Source organism: Panthera leo, chromosome C2, assembly GCF_018350215.1.
Source record: "Panthera leo isolate Ple1 chromosome C2, P.leo_Ple1_pat1.1, whole genome shotgun sequence".
Classification (NCBI taxonomy): domain Eukaryota; kingdom Metazoa; phylum Chordata; class Mammalia; order Carnivora; family Felidae; genus Panthera; species Panthera leo.
In genome coordinates, this window is record NC_056687.1 from 141,504,297 (window position 1) to 141,522,539 (window position 18,243).

The 18,243-nt window shown below is 45.2% G+C and overlaps 1 protein-coding gene across 6 annotated transcripts in view; it reads left to right on the forward strand.

Annotated features, from left to right (window-relative positions):
* RARB (retinoic acid receptor beta) overlaps positions 1–18,243 on the forward strand; it is a 402,464-nt gene that overhangs the window by 245,661 nt on the left and 138,560 nt on the right. For 4 of the 6 annotated variants that reach the window (XR_006192982.1, XM_042903065.1, XM_042903068.1 and 1 more), the window contains exon 2: positions 13,629–13,777. Coding sequence is in view for 5 of the 6 variants with exons in the window: in XM_042903065.1 (XP_042758999.1) it covers positions 13,629–13,777 (149 nt within the window). In the remaining variant the exon portion in view is untranslated. Of the gene's footprint in view, positions 1–5,381; positions 5,462–13,628; positions 13,778–18,243 lie in introns of those variants that run through there. The other 2 variants (XM_042903067.1, XM_042903069.1) reach the window with 2 other exon arrangements.

Genomic DNA, 18,243 nt, shown 5'->3' on the forward strand with positions numbered 1-18,243 from the left:
GAAATGTGCGGACCTTACACATTTATAGTGCATATAAATACTGTATGCTCTATAGCGTTAGCATCCTTAAAATATTTCCCACATCTCTGTGACATATGGCTGTCATACTCTATCTTTACCCTGGAAGCAAAGGAAAGCATGGATTTTATAGTAACATGTACAGTTACCATAAGAAGGGATAGTTTTAATTTCCTTTATCTTAAAGCAGGGGTCAGGAAACTAAGCCAAATCTGGCTCGGAATATGCTTTTCTAAATAATGTTTTATTGGTACATGCCACGCCTGTTCATTTACGTCTTGTCTAGTGCTCCCTTCTCCCTACAGTGGCAGAGTTGAATCGCTGTGACGGAGACCATATGGTCCACAAGACCGAAAATATTTACTACCTGGCCTTTACAGAAAAAGCTTGCTGACCTTGTCCTAAAACATCAACACATTAATAAAACGGCTTAGAATAGAAACAAGTAGCTTTGTGTCTCGTTTAGAGTAAGCCTATATGTGGATTCAGGAGGCCCATTCTAGATCAAGCCATGGCCCAGCCGCGTGACCTTGGCTAAGTCACTTAACTTCTCTGTGCTTCAGTTTCCTCCTGTGAATAATGGAGGGGAAAAAACGGATAATGAGGATAATCCCTGCTCTCCTTCACACTCTTGTCACAAGGAAGCACACGGGGTGGCGGGGGCGCAAACACATCTCCAGTCCCACCGCCAGGTAATACGCGCTTGTTGGCAGATAACCGCGGAACCAGCCACAACAATCATCATTTGTTATCTTGGTGCCGCGTGGAAGAATTTCTGTGCAGAGTTCATTCTTTCACTCGTTTTTTTTTTCATCTGACGTTCATTGAGTCCCTCCTGTGTACTGGGCGCTCTTTCAGGCACTGAGGAGCCCTGAGCGGGGTGTGAAGAAGCGGTTTCCGGGGGTCCTCTGCGCGGGGACTGCGGGTGGGCCGGGAAACCCATGAAGAGAGGACTGTAGTGGCACTTTGGCTTAATGCCCGAGAGGCTGGGAAGGAAGGGACTGTTCAGAGAGAGCATAAGGCAGCAACGCTGACACATACTGCTTCACTTGTACTGGCTTTCAAGAATCTCTTTTGGAAGGAGGCATGGCCATTTGGGAAAGGAAATTGGAAGTGAGGGTCAGCGAATCAAGACGTGAGTCCACCGTGTGCAAGAACGATGAGAAGGTGAACAACGCTGAGATTCGCCAGCCCAAGTGTGATCCTTGATGGTGGTACTTCTGCTTGTGTAACACTGACGTGTGACCGACCTGGTGCTTGTGCGTGCCATTGCGTCCCTTCACAATGGTTTATCTTCTGATGCCCACAGTGATCCGATGAGGGGCACACTCGCATTTTCTACACAGGAAGCTCAGAGAGGTCAAGCTGCTCACTCACAGTCACATAGTAAGTAGCAGAATTAGGATTTGAACCCAGACCGGGTGGCTTCAGAATTCACACTTCCAGTCACATGCCTTGACTTACCTGTAAAGATGGAAAGTTCCCTTGAAGGAAGGAATATCCAAAAAAGACCTGAGCTTGGGGACCGCTCAGAGTTGGAAGATTGGGGAAAATTTCATTGTTCTTTCAAGTTTTCTTTAGCAATTTCTTTTTTAGGAACCACAATTCAAACACTCTGCACCTCTCATTCTTCTCAAGACATTTTGAAAAATCACTTACAAAAGAAAAAACACAACAGTTACAGCATCTCCATAAGCTTAATTCCATGTGGAAACTCCAGAATCTTTTAAAATGCGACCCAAGTGCACCCTTTTGACCTGATGATGTGCTATGCTTATCCCCGGCACTAACAATATCTTCCTGTTAGTGAACTAGGAGGTGCGGGGAAGGAGTTCACTGTCTTTCTGCTTCTAGAAGTCAGTAGACAATGACTGAGGGGGCTGTGGCACAGCTTTAGAATTTTGGATGTTGGTTTCATTCTTGTGCCAGTTAAGCTTTGGCTAAAGGAGTATATATGGCCCGCTGGCAAGAGAGAAAACCAACTTAGGGGCGGGGCGTCCAGAGCTGTCCCCTCCATCCCCCACCGCCAGCCCCCAAATCTGGCAGTTGAGCAGGCCACATTTGGCCTGAGTTACTGCTCCTGACAGTGTGTAGAAACACGCCCTTGGAGCACTGCCAAAGGCCTCTGGAACCTCGGTTTTAGCTGCTGCCAATCTGCCTGCTGGGGGTTGGTTTCTCAGCAGGGAAGATGTGGGAGGGGTGTGTGTGTGTGTGTGTGTGTGTGTGTGTGTGTGTGTGTGTGTACCTTCTAATTCCTGTGTTTGCTTCTGGGGGACTTTCCTACTTTATTGCTCTGACTGGAAAGAAAGGAGGGCATTATTTCTGTACCCTTAGCTGCTTTCTCTTTTAGATTTCCAGTTTTACTTTGGGTCCTTATGCTGGGACAACTGTGTGTCCGTCTTAGACGTAGTCTATATATTCTGAAACTCGCTGACAGGGATGTGCCAGCCTCTTGCCGAAGGAGTTCTGTGTGGTCATAAGGATGTCCCTGTCTTCCGCCAACACCGGGGTTGAACACTCCTCCTGAACCCCAGACCATTTGCCTTCTAATCCCTGCTCCTGGGTTCTCATCTGTGTGGTCTTGAACAGTTACACAACCACAGTGCCCCCGGTTTCCTGCCTGTAAAGATGAAATACCCAGTCTGCCTATCTCCTAGGGTCAAATGAGTTAATACATGGAATATGCCTAGAATCTAATGGGGGCAGTGGTTGGCTCATAGTACATGCTGCACAAAGGTTAGCTATTGATATTGTCGCAATGTTAATATCTGACTAGACTCTAGAGACGTTTCTGTCATTTTCTCAGGGAACAATATGAGTCACATTCTTTTTTTTAAGTATTTATTTTGAGAGCGTGAGTGAGTGGGTGTGAGTGGGTGAGGGGCCGAGAGAGAGAGGAAGAGAGAGAATCCCAAGCAACTCCATGCTGTCAGCGCAGAGCCCAACGGGGGCCTCGAACTCACAAGCCATGAGATCGTGACTTGAGCCTAAATCAAGAGTCAGACACTCAACCAGCCGAGCCACCCAGGGGCTCTGTTGGTCGCATTCTTAAGATCAGCCTTAACCCATCTTTTCCCAAATACTCTGATAAGTGTTAGCTATTATTTTTGTGTTTGTATTTTGTGTAGAGTTCACAAATTGGAAACCCTGCTGGGTAGTAAGTATGCTTGCTGTGTCCACTTTCCAGATCAGGGAAGCTGAGGTTCCGGAAGCTAAAGGGACTGCTAGTATGTGGCAGAGTTAGGCTCTTGGGTTATGCCTTCTGTCAGCTGGGATGCCAGGCCCGATTCTCCGGCGCTGTGGGAGATCATCTTATCTGCTGCCCCACTGCTTCGTCCTAAAGCCTCCACACAGGGAGCATCCTTACCCTAGATCAGGGCTCTTCAGACTCAGCACTATTTATAAATTGGGCCAGAGAATTCACTGGGGGTAGGGGAGCGGAGCAGGGCAGGCTGGTGCATTGTCGCATGGTTAGAAGCATCCCTGGCCTCTACCCACTAAATGCCAGTCGCAGCCCCCAGTTATGACAGCCACACTGTCTGGAGACAAAATGTCTCTTGTGGGGCGAAACCGATGCTGGTTAAGAACGGCTGCCCTCGATTAAGGAAGATGGAAAGAAATGTTGTGTCGGGGGGAGGGTGGTGGAGATGTAGGGGTTGGCTCTTAACTTGCTGAGCGCTTACCGGGTGCCAGGCAAGTTGCAAACATTACCTCCCTTGCGCCCACAGGAATTTGAGGATGGTCTGCGTTTTCATGAAAGAGATACGAGGGCTCAGAGAAGTAAGGAAAACTGCATGGCCGTTAAATTACTGGCAGAAGAGGGATCCAAATCCAGGGTCATCTGGCAGCAAAGCCCACACGCTTCCCAACACTTCCTACATACGGTTTTCTGCGGGCTTCTGGTGTTTTAGTTCTTTTTAGGAATCAAGAAAACCCACACAGTGAGGATTAAATTGGTTTCAAAGTTATTTTCAGGCCACTCAAATGAGCGCACACCTGGAAAAACAAAACCAAACCAAAAAACTTCTTTGCAGCCTAAGTGGGGCATCATTTTGTTGAGAACGGTGGCTTTGGCTAAACGTTGGCGTAATCGCGCTTAGCGTTCTCAGACCTGAGAAGATAGCAAGGATCCCCAGGTGACAAAGCATAATTTCCTCTCCCTCTTCCTTGAACACAGTATTCCAAAAAGTATCCCCTCGTAACTTTTCTGTTAGGCTGGTATCGACGTGGTTTTTAGCATATATTAACAGCACATAAGCAAAGAATTTTGTATCTGAGATGATATGTATTTTAATGCCCCAGTTTTAATCAACTTTATGTGCAGGAAATTTGAACAGATAATAGGATGTCATTTATTAGTGCAATAATTGCTTTTTTAGAAGTTATGGGGATCCTGATTAGAAGTGGAATATTGAACTGAATCATTTGGTGTTGAGATAAACTCTTCAGGGGGACCTTAATATTGCGATGCAATTAGCTTCATCTATACATGACTCCCGAGACCGGTTCCCGCATTTGTTCAGTTAATGCAGATCCATTTCTGATGCCTCTCAGTTCAGATCATTAATAAGTAGTTAGATGTGTCGGCCTGTTAAGTGGTTTTAAGGGAGAATTTATTTGAACCCTGTCATAAGCTATCTTAGTGTGTCCTAGAAAATAGTGATAGAAAGCATCGTCTGTTAAAAACGTCACCCAAAACAACCTATGAGATAATTTTCGGCTATGTTCTTTGAAGCAAGAAAGCGTATTATAAAAATGAAATGTAGGTGTTGAACGTGTCATGGTCCCTTATGAAAATATGACAGCACTTCCCATGGTAAAAGTCAGTCCCAGGAATAATTTCTGCTGGCCGTGAGCCCAGGCAGGTGTAGCTGTAATGCAGAGTGATTAGTGGATCCTGAGCCTCTCTCTCTCTCTTTTTAAAGCCCAAACTATCTCGTCACATTTAACCATGTCTGGAATCAAGTCAGTGTTTGGAAAATTATAACCATGAATTAAAAGAAAGGGAGGTACATAATCCTGCAGTTCTCAAATTTGAGTAAATAGCCCTGAGCAGACCATACCCAGTGATGTTTCTAGCAAAGAAAATAAATGAGGGAGATGGAAAATGAGAGGGTAGAAAGGCTGTGGGTTTTAGTGAAATAATAGTGATGTGTATTAAGCCATTTCAGTCTCTTTCGCAAAGGCTGAGAGCGGTGTTGTGCTTTTAAATTCCTAATTCTAAAGTGCGGAGTTCCTGGTCCCTCCCCTCCCCGTGGTTTTGGGGAGGAGTTAGACGAGTTAAGACACGTTAAGCAACTAGCACAGCCCCTGGCACCTAGTAAGTGCTCAGTAAATAGCAGATACTATTAGTTCAGGCTCTTCCTGTGCAACTTTGAACCCGCTGCCAACTAAAAGCCACTGCCAGAATTCCGTGGGAGAGAACGAAGGCTTCTGGCTTCTGGTGAGCATAAACACACACGCAGCCTGAAGTTCTCAGTGTATTGAAGTACTTCACAAGGTGGAGTATTTAGTAAGGACCTGGGCAAAGGGGAAGCTGACAGAGTTCCCATGCCAAATGGACTCAGCAAAATGTTTGGGATTCTCGTGAGGTTAGGGCGGTAACAAGACATTTTTATGCCGTGGTGTCTCGAATGTTACTAACGTGCTTAGGTTAGGAATTATCTGGAGTGGGACGGGGGTGGTTACGATGCCTGTTTCCATGCAGCAGGCGTATCTGGGGTGGCGCTGAGAGTCTACATTTTAACGAATTCCCAGGTGATGGTGATACTGCTGGTCCGGGGATCAAACTTTGAAAAGCATGGCTTTCTTTCAGGACTCCGAAATCAAAGTCTTCCTCCCAGGCCCCAGCCCCTGTTGTTGTCCCCTGCTTGTGTTCGGCACCTGTTGCATGTGTGGTCAGAATAGCAGGGATTCTCATAACCCAGCTCCAGCCCTCGGCCAGGATCCCGGGTGACCCGGGCAAACACACACTCCTTCAGGGTCACGGGCAGGTTACTGAGTCAAGACTGCCAAAGCCCCGCGTTGATGTTTTCCTTCTCTCCCCACCCCCTCCCTCCTTTGCCTGCCCCAAACCCTGGACTAATCTTGGAGCTGCTTAATAACAACAAAGCCAGCAGCCGAGTGAGGAGAGACCATTTCAAAGCAAAGTTTTTCTTGTTTGGCAATTACCTAATTTCACAATGTGATTCACAGATTTGCAAATCCCGTGCGTGTGGAAACAAACCGCTTCTCCTGAAAGGTGATTAAAAGAGCTGATCCTCCCAGTTCCTCCCCCACCTCCCGCCCCAACGAAGAGGCGACAGAAAAACTAAACGAGCGACAGTTTGTACGGGTTTTTTTTTTTTTTTTTCCTCTCCCACGCTAACGTTTCGAGCCATGTAAATTACATTTTAAGAAAACGTCTACACCCGCACTCGCACGCGCATGCGCACACACAGGCAAAAGGAGAATCTGGTTCTAATTACTTGTACTTTAGTTGAACTTTGGCGTTTCCTTTGACTTTCTCCCTAATGTATGTGAGCTGTGGGCCTTGCAGTCCTGCAGTGTGTCCACAGAAAAAGGGGGAAAAAATCCAGACCGGCTCTCTTTGGTGCCAACAAAAATGAAGCCCCACTGAATGTTTTGACCAAATGCAACACTTTGCTATTCTCCCTTAATTAGCTGAAATTATTCCCTCCCACCGGGTCCCGGAGCGCTGGGCTCAAAATTCCCCTGGGGCCATGCAGGAAATGCCTTTTACTTTACAACTCCTTTTTCTTTTAAGGCTCAGCTGCCCAGAGAGTGCATTAAAATACTGTCTTAATCACCGAAGGTTCTAGTAAAAAGGCAGGGCTTTCATAATGTTTGATGCCTGCCTGCCGCTAATCAGGCCCAACATAAAATCCTGAAATCTGTCAACATGGTTTAGGCAGCACTAAATTAGTTCTTACAAAGAAAAAAAAAATAGTATACAGTGCTCTCTCTTAAAAATGTTATCTGCTACTTAATCTAACCTTTAGAAAAATGCCAAGCATGTTAGGAATCGTGAAGGGAGCTATTGTTGGAGACTTTCTGTGTGTTTAAATGACACTCAGGTGTGTTGTAACAACAAGGGCATTTATACTGTGTTTTCTCAGGTGAGTCAAGTTCGCAAGTGCCAAGGCCTCTTAAACAGGCAACAGCATTAATTCTTTCTTCGGTGTTCTTTTATTTGGGGAACGACTTAACCCCCCGGAGTTGTGCGGCGTTTGAAAAAGCTGTGTCGCTTGGGAGCACTGGCGTTGTGCTTTCACACCATCTCAGTCTGTGGAGATTCCCTGTAGTTTGTTTTTGTTTTGTCTGCAGACCTCTGAATTTGAAGCCCTTCACAGAGTAGGGCTTCTCGAAGTGCCGTCTGCGGACCGGTGCCAGTTCCTAAACTGCCCGCTGCCAGTCCGTGGTGAGACAAGGGCAGGAACTGAGAGCAAGTGCTTAGAAACTCTCACGGCAATTTGACAGAGTTAATTTTATGTCTAGTACATCTTTCTTTTTCCCTTGAGTCGTAGCTTGTGTTTTAGGCATCTCCTTTCCGATGCCTTTTTTTTTTTCCTGAAAATTAATGTTTTGTTTGTACGTTCTTTTCCTAGGGATTTGTTTTCAGTGAAGTTTATCACGCTGTGAGGGACTGGGGTGGGGAGTTAGAATGGGTCCTCCTTAACCTCAGATAGTCGGAAAAGTCACTGATTTCAAGAAAGTCACTGATTTCAAGCCAGTGCCTTCTTCCCCACCCTCCCTCTTACCCTCAGGAATTCTGTGGCTGGTTGCTGATCTGGACCACCCTTTGAGGAGCATTAATTTAAAGGCAAACAAGACCTGTAATGAATTTTTCTAGAAAGAAAGGCGATTCTAGCTTCGTTTCCCTAGTGACAGCCATCTCTGTGTTGCAGGGATGGAAAGGTTTCAAACGCGGGCTAGAAGCTTCTGCTGGTGCAGGTTTGGTTGGCCTCACTGTCTCCTTTGGCACGTGTGCAGCCCAGGGCACCCCTGGTGCTGACTCTGCTCTGGGCAGGGGCCCACGGAACCAAGCATCCATCTCGCCCGAGCGGCAGAAGTTCTTCCGTCCTGGCCATTCCCTGACGAAGCAAGGCAGCCCATCTGGTCAGCGGTTCGGATGCCACGTTGGAGGCTGCTGCTTACTGGGGATGCAGTCACCAGACAGAACTGAATAAGTCAATAAGTAAGCAAGGAAATAAATAAAAGCAGGAGGCAAAAAGCAGATCCAAATTATTCCTCAAAGACTGCTTCCCCAAACTGAAATCACATCAGGATGGCTGGAGTGCAGTTGTTTTATTGAATGACACAAGCCTCTTGTCCCCCTGGGAAGTCTAAAAACTGCTTTTTTGGCCTGCCCGAGATCGCTGAATGAGCTAATACAGGACACATTGTCTGCTGAGCCTGCAGAGTTTTCGAGCAAAAATTTTATCATTCCATAGACTGATTGTGCTTGCCTGGAATAAGGAACAAAATGTTTGAGACCTCTCAAGGGCATTTGATGAATCTAACTCTAATTTAAAGGGACTAATAGATTATTGATTTAAGCAGGATGACAGTGAACAGATCAATGGCCAAGCACTGTGTAGCTCTCTTAAATACCAACAATGGCTAGCAAGAGGGGAGCCCTGGGCTGTCCCCCTCCCTTGTCTCCCACTGTCTTTACTGGTGGTGGTCGGAGGGGAGGACGAGAGGGGAGGAGGAGCACTAATAAACTTTGCCAAAGTATATTTTTACTGAAAAGTCTAGAGGTTGCATTGAAGCACAAATCTGCTTTTATATTGATGCCATATCCTGGTTGTAATTCTAGAACTTGTCTTGACGTGTTTGCTTAAGGCTAGCTTTGGCATTCAACCATACCACCGAGATTTGCTTTTCTGTTTTGCTTTGCATTGTTCTCTGTGGTATAGGCCACACAAAGGAAATACAGGACCATAGATTATCAACTTGGAGGGGATATTTGAATATCTATAGCAGCACTGACATTGAATTCTTTGCCACCACCGGTGGGACCGTCTTTTTTCTGAAGATGATTATTTCTAGGCATGTATGAGTCTTTCCTATTTATGTTTGTGTGGGATTCATTTTCGGCATTTTTAAATTACAAATTACAAACCACAACAGAAAGAATTAATTCGTGCTTCAAAACACAGCCTGGTCACCTCCTCTGGGAAGTCTTCTTTGATTTCACTGGGCTCAGTAGGGCTGTTAGCTCTCTTTGTCATTGTACTAGAACCGCCACAATTTGGACTCACCTGGGATTTTTTTTAAAGTTTATTTATTTTGTGAGAGAGAGAAAGAGAAAACGAGTGGAGAAGGGGCGGGGGGGGGGGGGGGACAGAAGATCCCAAGTGGGTTCTGCTTAAAATAGCCCAATGGGAGACTTGAACTCGCAAACCTGGTCAGATCATGACCTGAGCCACGGTCAGAAGCTTAACTGAGCTATCCCTGTGCCCCAGGATTTCTTTGTTAAACACTGATACCTAGCTCCCGTTCCCAGACGTTCTGGCATATTAGTTTTGGGATGCAATCTGGACATTGGAATGTTTAAAAGCACCCTAGGTAGTTCTGATGTACAGCTAGCTTTGAGAACCACTGTATTGTATTCTCATTGTTGGTTTACTTTCCATTAGGCCGAACCATCAAGGCTCAGGGACATTACTGGTGAAATCACCATAGCCTTAATAAGTGTAGAGCCATCATGATTGATTGCTTACAATGGAACATTTCCTTTCACGGCAACTGTTCAGGAAAAACGTGCTGAATTCATTCATTTATTATAAGTGATTCTGATCTGTAGAAGACGACTTTTACCAAACTTTGTGAAATGTTTTGGGGTTTGTGAGGTCTCTCCCCTTTTCAAAAGTGTGCTTCGCCCTGAGTTTTTTGGGTATTAAATTGCCCAACTTCTCTTTCCTCTCTTTGGGAGGGTGAAATGCTGGATTCCCTTTAGGACATGTATTTAAAGTGACATATTTATGGAAATTACCACCCACTTTTGAAATTCAGGGCATAACTCTGACAGCTGAATCCAGCCCTAACAGAATTCTATTTACAACTTTCCTAGACAAGCCAGATTAGCTGTTCTACACGAGCGAGTAGAACGTGGAAACACACAAATACACACACCACACATTGCTTCTGGGGAGAGCACAGTGCAGGCTTGATCACGGTGGTGACGACACAGCTCCGTCAGCGTTGTTGAAACAGTCGGGTGGAGGTGAAGCCATACAAATAAAATCTGGGAGTTTGGGGAGGCATTTAGGGAAGGACTCACTCACGTTGATGTATTAGGAGTGACACAGCCTTTCTTGAAGTCAGTTTGTCAACATGAATTAAAAACTAACAAAATATTTTGAAACAACCATACCTTTTGAGCTGGTAATTCCACTTCTGAGAATTGATCTGCCACAGGCATGTGCTGAGATTAGCTACAAAGAGGTTCATCATAATGGAATGTTTTGCAGGAAAAATATTTATGGACGAGGAAATAAAACTCATGACACAGTAACTTAGAGTCCCAAACAGAATCTACAGTAGAAGTCCACTTTAGTAAACAAGCAAACGAACCAAAATCATTTATATGCATAGAAAAGTGGTCTGGAAGGATATATGCTAAGATGATGACAGCACCTTTCTCTAAGGAGATGGTTTGGGGGAGATGCTCTGCACGTTTGTTTTCTTAGATTTTTAACACAGAGCAGTATATTATTCTGTACTTTGAACAAGTACTGTTTTCTTGTTGATGTCATTATTTCTCATTTGCTTTCATTGAAGCTGATTAGCTTAGTGTGAGGCCTGCTTTTGCATTTACAGCTTGAGAGCTGATCTGATAAGCTTTAGTGACATCTCAGATGCCGGCCTTTCTGCAGAACACTTGTCACAATAATGCCAAGCTGCCCAGAGTAAGAGCCGTCTTTGTCCCAGATACCTTGCTTCTAACCGGTAGAGACTGTAATATAGATTTATCTACTAGACCTGCATTACTCTAATGAATTCATTCCAAGAAACTTCTGAATTATGAAAATACTATAATTATAGTTGATTCTACTCCAAAAGGATAATTAATTTTTTTTGAGGAAGCAAATGAGTATATAAAAGTTATTTGATTTGTAATCGGGTTACCTAACAACCTAGAGGGGCTCTTAGTGCTTAGAATAAAGAAAAAAAGAAACGGGGACAAGTTCATGTATTAATTCAACAAATATTTATCGATTGCCTACCTACTGTGTGCCAGGACCGCTAGGCCTGGAACACAGCTGTAAATGCTGCACGTAGGTAGGTTGGCCTCATGAAACCCATAGTTGGAAGGTGGCAGAGATAGAATATAAAGTTGTACACAAACTTTCTAAATTTGAATACTAGTTAGAGTTTTACAGAAAATAAAATAAAATAATGGGATGTAGCGATCAGGAGTGGGAAGGGGCTTTCTGTAGAAAAGCCATCTCTGAGGAGGTGACATTTGCTCGAAGAGCTCTCCAATTAGGGGAAATGGTTTAAGGGCAGTAGCCTTAAGTTGGTCGGAGAGCTTGGCCTCTTCAAGAGATGGAATAGGAGGCAGGTGTTTAGAAGTCGATAAATGAGAATGCTTGAGTTCAGTGATGTTGTTGCTAAGGGGCTGTATCATGAAGAGCCTTGTGGAACACAGTAATGAGATTGGCTTTGATCTAACCGGTGACTCTTGGAGGGTTTTCGACAAGTAAGGGAGAGGGGTTGATTTTAACTTTTTGAACAGTTATCCGACTGTGCATTTGAGGAAGGGATTCTCGGGTAGAAGCGTAGGGACAGCGAGACCCTTGAGTAGCTAAGGTGAGAGATGATGGCGGTGTGGTAGCAGGATTATAAGATATGAGGGTGGATTCACAGTGTGTGAAGGGGTAGAGTTGCCCCAACTTCCTGAAGGCTTAGCTGTAAGACAATAACGTTGGTAGGATATCTCGTCTGGAAGATTGTGAGTAGTGGAACAACTGGAAATCTTACTCTCTGGGGAATATACTGTATATTCTCAAGTAATTTGGAGATTGGAAGATTCTGGAACATTATGCGATGACTTTGGGTGAGTCACTCCCTTCCTCATTCCCACCATACTTCATGAGCACTTTTGCCTGTGATAGGAAATGAGCCAGGTCTTGCTTTGGCTTTGAACATGCATCTGGAGACAAGGGATGGGAGAACCCTCGGATCTTAAATTCTATGAATTCCTATTAACCATGGAATTTGGGTGGTTAGAAAATGAGATGGGGAATTGTGGTTTTTTGTATGTTTGTTTTTGTTTTTGAGAGAGAGCACAAGTGAATGAGGGGCAGAGAGAAGAAGAGAGAGAGAGAAGTGGGGTTCACCCGGGGCTCGTGTTTGACCCAAAGTGGGGCTTGTGTTCTTACCCAAAGCAGGGCTCACGCTCACCTGAAGCGGGACTCGCGCTCACCCGATACGGGGCTTGAAATCACAGACTGTGAGATCATGACCTGAGCTGAAGTCAGATGCTTAAGGACTGAGCCAGCCAAGCACCCCATGTTGCTTGAATACGGATCTAGAATCTAGAATAAAGAATCTAGATTAAATCTAGAATAAAGAGCTGTATGACTCTCCTATCATTAGGATAACCCACTGCTTCTCAAACATAAATTGTATGTTCGGCAATCTGAGGGTTTTGTTAAAATGCAGATTCTGCTTCCTTAGGCTTGAGCTGGGGCCTGATGGTATGTTTTCTAATAAGATGCTGATGATCTTAGTAGATGGTGATGCTGATTAGAAGGTGATGCTGATGCTGCTGGTCCAAGGACTAGTCTTGGAGTAGCAAAGGTCTTACCAATGTTTTTTTTTAAATCTTTATTTATTTTTAAGAGACAGAGCGTGGGCAGGGGAGGGGCAGAGAGAGAGGGAGACACAAAATCAGAAGCAGGCTCCAGACTCTGAGCTGTCAGCCCAGAGCCCCATGTGGGGCCCGAACTCACGGACGGTGAGATCATGACCCGAGCCCGAGTGGGACCCTCAACCCAACTAAGCCACCGGGGCACCCCACCCATATTGTGATTAATGAAGGTCCCTTAAGGCTGCACGCTGCAGGCCCTCCCCATATGCTTGCCCAGTAGCTGCTTCTGGCATTTTCTTCGTTTGTCTTAGGAAATTTACTTTTGATTAATTAAGCGAGCAACAGGGTCAAACAAGTCATCGCAGAGACTCTCCGTGGATCGGAAGCGAGGGGCAGCAGAAGAGCTGAAAGAAAGAGCTTCGGGTCTGCAGTGTGAAAATCTGACTTTGGGTCTTGGCTCTCGCGCCGCGCCGTTGATCCGGGACACGTCACTGCGCGGCTCTGAGTTCCCGGTCCTCTGGAGGGTGGCCTGGTGATAAAATCCTCTCCCGCACAGTGCTGTGCTGCGCTGCAAATGAGAGGGGCCTGTGGGCTCTCCCTGTGAACCGCACAGCTCCGTGTCCCTGTCCCACTGCTGTGCCCACGGTGACAGGTGTTCTTGTGGGCCTATCCTTGCTCGGGTTGTTGCTGAACTTGGGGCCGCGGCCGGGGATTTCACTGGTGAGAAAGAAGTGAGCTGACGGATTATCTTTTTTTCTCCCCACCCCCCACCCCCTCCGCACCACAGCGATTGAAACGCAAAGCACGAGCTCCGAGGAACTGGTCCCCAGCCCTCCGTCTCCGCTTCCTCCCCCTCGTGTGTACAAACCCTGCTTCGTCTGCCAGGACAAATCATCCGGGTACCACTATGGGGTCAGCGCCTGCGAGGGCTGCAAGGTGAGTACCCACAGGCCTCTGCGCCCAGTGTGTGCTCACTCTCCACGTGCTCCGGGGGGTGGGGGCGTGACCTGCTCGGCTCCAGAAACAGGCTGCTTTGCCCTGGGCAATGTCACCCCCAGTGTGGCGCGCTGTGTTTATTTGATGGTTTCATTCCTTCCTTCTGTCTCATGAGTTGAAAATTCAGAAACTCCTGCAAATGACTGACTGGGGCCAAATGTTCTAGGGCCCTTAAAATAACATAACAGGTCTTTTCAGGTAACAAGAGCTTTTTGAAGGAGTCCAGAAAAGCATCACCCCGTTTCTCTTTAGAACATGCCGTCTGCTGTCTTTGTAGTTTTATTTTATTTTTAAATGTGACTGACAGTCCACTAAATCAACTTGCTGAGAATCCAAGGTTAGAAATTGGGATTTATCTTCTGGCTGTTTCCTCAGCCCTGTGGCCTTTGAATTACAGTTTGATTTTCAGCCTGTAGGGACTTGCTACTGTGTGTGTGTCATAAATTCAGGAGAGCTGGATTTAAAATTCCAGCCTACCGAGTAGGGGAGGCTGAACATGTGTCAGAGAGGATATGGCTGCTTTGAATCAAGTTAGACAATCGCTATCGAGTCCAACAGTCTTAATTGAATGAAAGAGCTTATTTTTTTTTTTTTTTTTGAGAGAGAGAGAGAAAAGAAACAAAGAATGACTTCATAGGCAAATCCAACTCATCCACAGGCCATTTTTCAAAGGAACTATGGCTGTCTCGAGCTGGCCCTTCCCCCGATATACAGCTTCTTTATGTTCTCTAGGATGGTTGGTCAGATCCGTTCTTTATATGTCTACATTGGATGATACGTTGTAATTATAAACACGTTGGGGTAATATTACAGGGGCTCCCATCGGGTGCTCGGTGGCATTTTGTATTTGGCTTGTCAGAGTTAGTTATTATTCCTGTTTGTACTGGGTAGGCACTGTCGTGTAACAAACCGTCCTATAGCTGAATGAATGGCTTAAAACAACAAGCTTTTATCTGGCTTATGGTTCTGTGGGTCAGCCCTGCAGGCCAGGTTCCTCTGGGTGGTTCATCTGCTCCCAGCTATGCTCCACTGTGCGTTCCTGGTCAGCTGCAGGTTCGCCGGTTGGCTGTTCTTCTGGGGGTTGCCGAAGACTCCTGTTGGCTGGGAACTTTGGTCTTTCCCCCATGTGGTCTCTCGTGCCTGTAGGGCTAGTACTGGCTTATTTGCACAGGCAGGATTCTGGAAGGACACTCAAGGTCTCCAGAGGCCTCGGCTCAGATGTGACATGCTGTCACTTGTGACACATTCTGCTGGTCAAAGTAAGTCGTAAGGCCAGCGATGCTCAGCTGGTAGGAACATAAACTCAGCTTTCTTTCTTTTTTAGCATTTACTCATATGTGAGAGACAGAGAGCATGAGTGGGGGAGGGGCAGAGAGAGAGAGAGAGAGAGAGACAGACAGACAGACAGACAGAATCCAAAGCAGGCTTCAGGCTCTGAGCCGTCAGCACAGAGCCCAACTTGGGGCTCCAACTCATGGACCGGGAGATCATGACCTGAGCTGAAGTCAGACGCTTACCCGACTGAGCCACCCAGGTGCCCAATGTAAACTCAACTTTCTAAGGCAAGAAGCTGGAAAGTCACATTATTAGAGGCGGGAATACAGGGTAAGGAGAAATGGAGTCAGGTTTGCGTGCAGTCTACCGCCCTGAATGCCTTATTGTCTGTGGCACAGAGTGGATAGGGGCCCTAGCTTGCCTGCACAGTAGCTCACACACAGTGTGGCATATAGTGGGTGCTTAAAGATCTCGGTTGAACAAACACATAAATGTCACTCAGCCCCTGAAAGAAATTATGTGAGGCTTCCCTTCTTTTCAAGTCCTTTGGAAAAACATGTATCATTTTACTGAGTGAGGCCAGTTGGGGGGAATCCACGGAAGACCTAGGAACATCTCTCTACCTCTGGCATTGTGTTGGTTGCTTTAAAGGCGTGTCCTTTCCTCCAGTAGCTTCGGATAAGGTGATCAGGCAAGTTCACACAGCAGCCAGTTGGCAGCTGGGTGAAAAGTGAAACATTTGGGCGTCCAGTGGTCACTTTTAATGTTGGTTGCTAGCTGACCCCGCTTCGCCTTGTCCTGAGATTTGGGACATCTGTGGCAGAACACCAGTTCACTCTGTCCGCTGGTTTGGCAATACGTAAATAAACCCTTTCCTGACGACCATTTGAAAGTTAGAAGGCACTCCTTTATTTAAAAAAAAAAAAATGTTAAGTCATGTCCTGTCCAGAAATCTGAATGCGGTATGTTGTAACCCAGCTTACCTGCTCCCATTATGTCCTGGGAAAAGAAATGACCCAACGTCTATCTTCCCCAGCAGCTTTCAGGCCCTATGCATTAAACTCTTTCACAATCCGCACGGTACACGCTGTTTTCATCAGCTCTTAGTCAGCTAATTCCCCAACCTCTTGTCATAATTTTGGATTCTGACTCTTTTTAGGAAAAACCCCAACAAAAACAAAACCCAGACCAGCGCAGGCAACTTTGATAAACTTGGTTCCGCTGTTCAGAGCGCTGTTGTGGCACAGTTTTTTCACAGAGTGAAAGCCCAAGAAGGCTGGTCAGCCACTCGTTGAATTTGAGGGGATTTGCCTGGTGGGTTTTGTCGAGCTCTGAAAACGTGGGCTGCCTTTCCCCTAGGTGGTCGAGAAAGACTGTGTTTTGGGGCGCCTGGGTGGCTCAGTCGGTTAAGTGGCTGACTTCGCTCAGGTCATGATCTCGCGGTCCGCGAGTTCGAGCCCCGCGTCGGGCTCTGTGCTGACAGCTTGGAGCCTGGAGCCTGTTTCCGATTCTGTGTCTCCCTCTCTCTGCCCCTCCCCCGTTCATGCTCTGTCTCTCTCTGTCTCAAAAGTAAATAAACGTGAAAAAAAATTAAAAAAAAAAAAAAAAAAAAAAGAAAGACTGTGTTTTGGCTGGCTGGGACAATGTCGTGCTAAAATTCACCGAACTGAAAAGCGTAAGTCGAAAGTATAGTGTACAGCCAAAGGAGAAGAAATAACGATTAAGACAAAATTAAAGATAACAGTCATCATTTTTAAAAGCCACTAAACTAAAGCTCGTTGTATACAAAAAATAGAAAATTCAAACCACCATAGTTCTACCCTGGGAGAAAACCTGTGTTAAATCTATTTTTTTATGAGTACGTGCGTGTTGTTTTGTTTTTTATAAAAATAGAATTAAAAAAAAAATAAAATAAAATAAAAAAATAAAAATAAAAATAGAATTTTATGTTGTATGCTGGCTTTAATCTGCTTTTTAAATTTAATAGTCTTTCATGGCCAAAATTTAAACAACTGCCTAGTGTTTACGGTTATAACATTAATGTGGTAATTTATGGCTATATCGTAATGTCTTTAACAAATTCCCTGTTGTTCAATTAAGGTGTTTGCAGTTTTCTCTCTATTATAAATAATAACGTATAGCCTTGAGGTATATCTGTGATCATTTTTTTTAGGATAAATTAGTAGGCTTGGAATTTCTAGGTCATTGGCTTTGTACATTTTTAAGGCTTTTGATACAAATTGCCAAAATGCCCTCTGAAAGAGGCATATCAATTTAATATCTGTGAGTCTGTTAAAAGTTAATCGTATTAGAGACTATCTATTAGGAATCTCTCCCATGTGATGATAAGGTAATGAATCAAGAAACAACTTCTGTCCTGGAATTCTGCCTATATTTAATTAGGTTGTTTATAAGGGGCCCCCTGCATGTTATCATTTGGAGCTGGCAGCAGATACACCAGGGTCCCTGATCGACCGATAAGGGCTGGCCCTTTTTTTGGCTAGAGATCAAAGATCACTGTTCCGGGTTGGGAGCCTCTGCTCTAAAATAGGACTCCCTAACAGAACCGAATTTATGTCTGTAAGAAGTAATGCCCACGGTGGCTTCAGCCTGTCATGACCAGGACGACCTTATTGACTCTTGTTTGGGGAAGAGAACCTTCTTTCTTCTTAGGGAATAGGTGGCAGTCTCAGACTCAGAATTTAATGAATGGGTTGCAGTCGACCTCTGGGAATGGCCAGTGACCACTGTGTTGACATAGCTTCACTATGGCAACATAACCGCTAGATGCACCATAGGGATGTCCCGTTTAGGGGATTTCCAGCTGAGCAATGACAGGTTTTTTGGAAGGGACAAAGAGGACATAAAGGGAACATATGGTGTGGCCAAAAAGGTTAAACAACGTAAAGTGATAAAGTTGATTTTCATGTGCCTTCAAGAAACCGTCTGATTGCTCATAGCTAGAATTTATGCATAATTTTGGCCTTCATCAGATTTTATATTGATTGTGGAGTTGAGAGTGAGAAGACTAGTTAGGCTGATATAAATACTATAAATGTAAATACTAACTAGGTATTTGAATCCTAGTTAGTCTACTTGATAGCTTTGTGACCTTGGGCAAGCATCTTTAA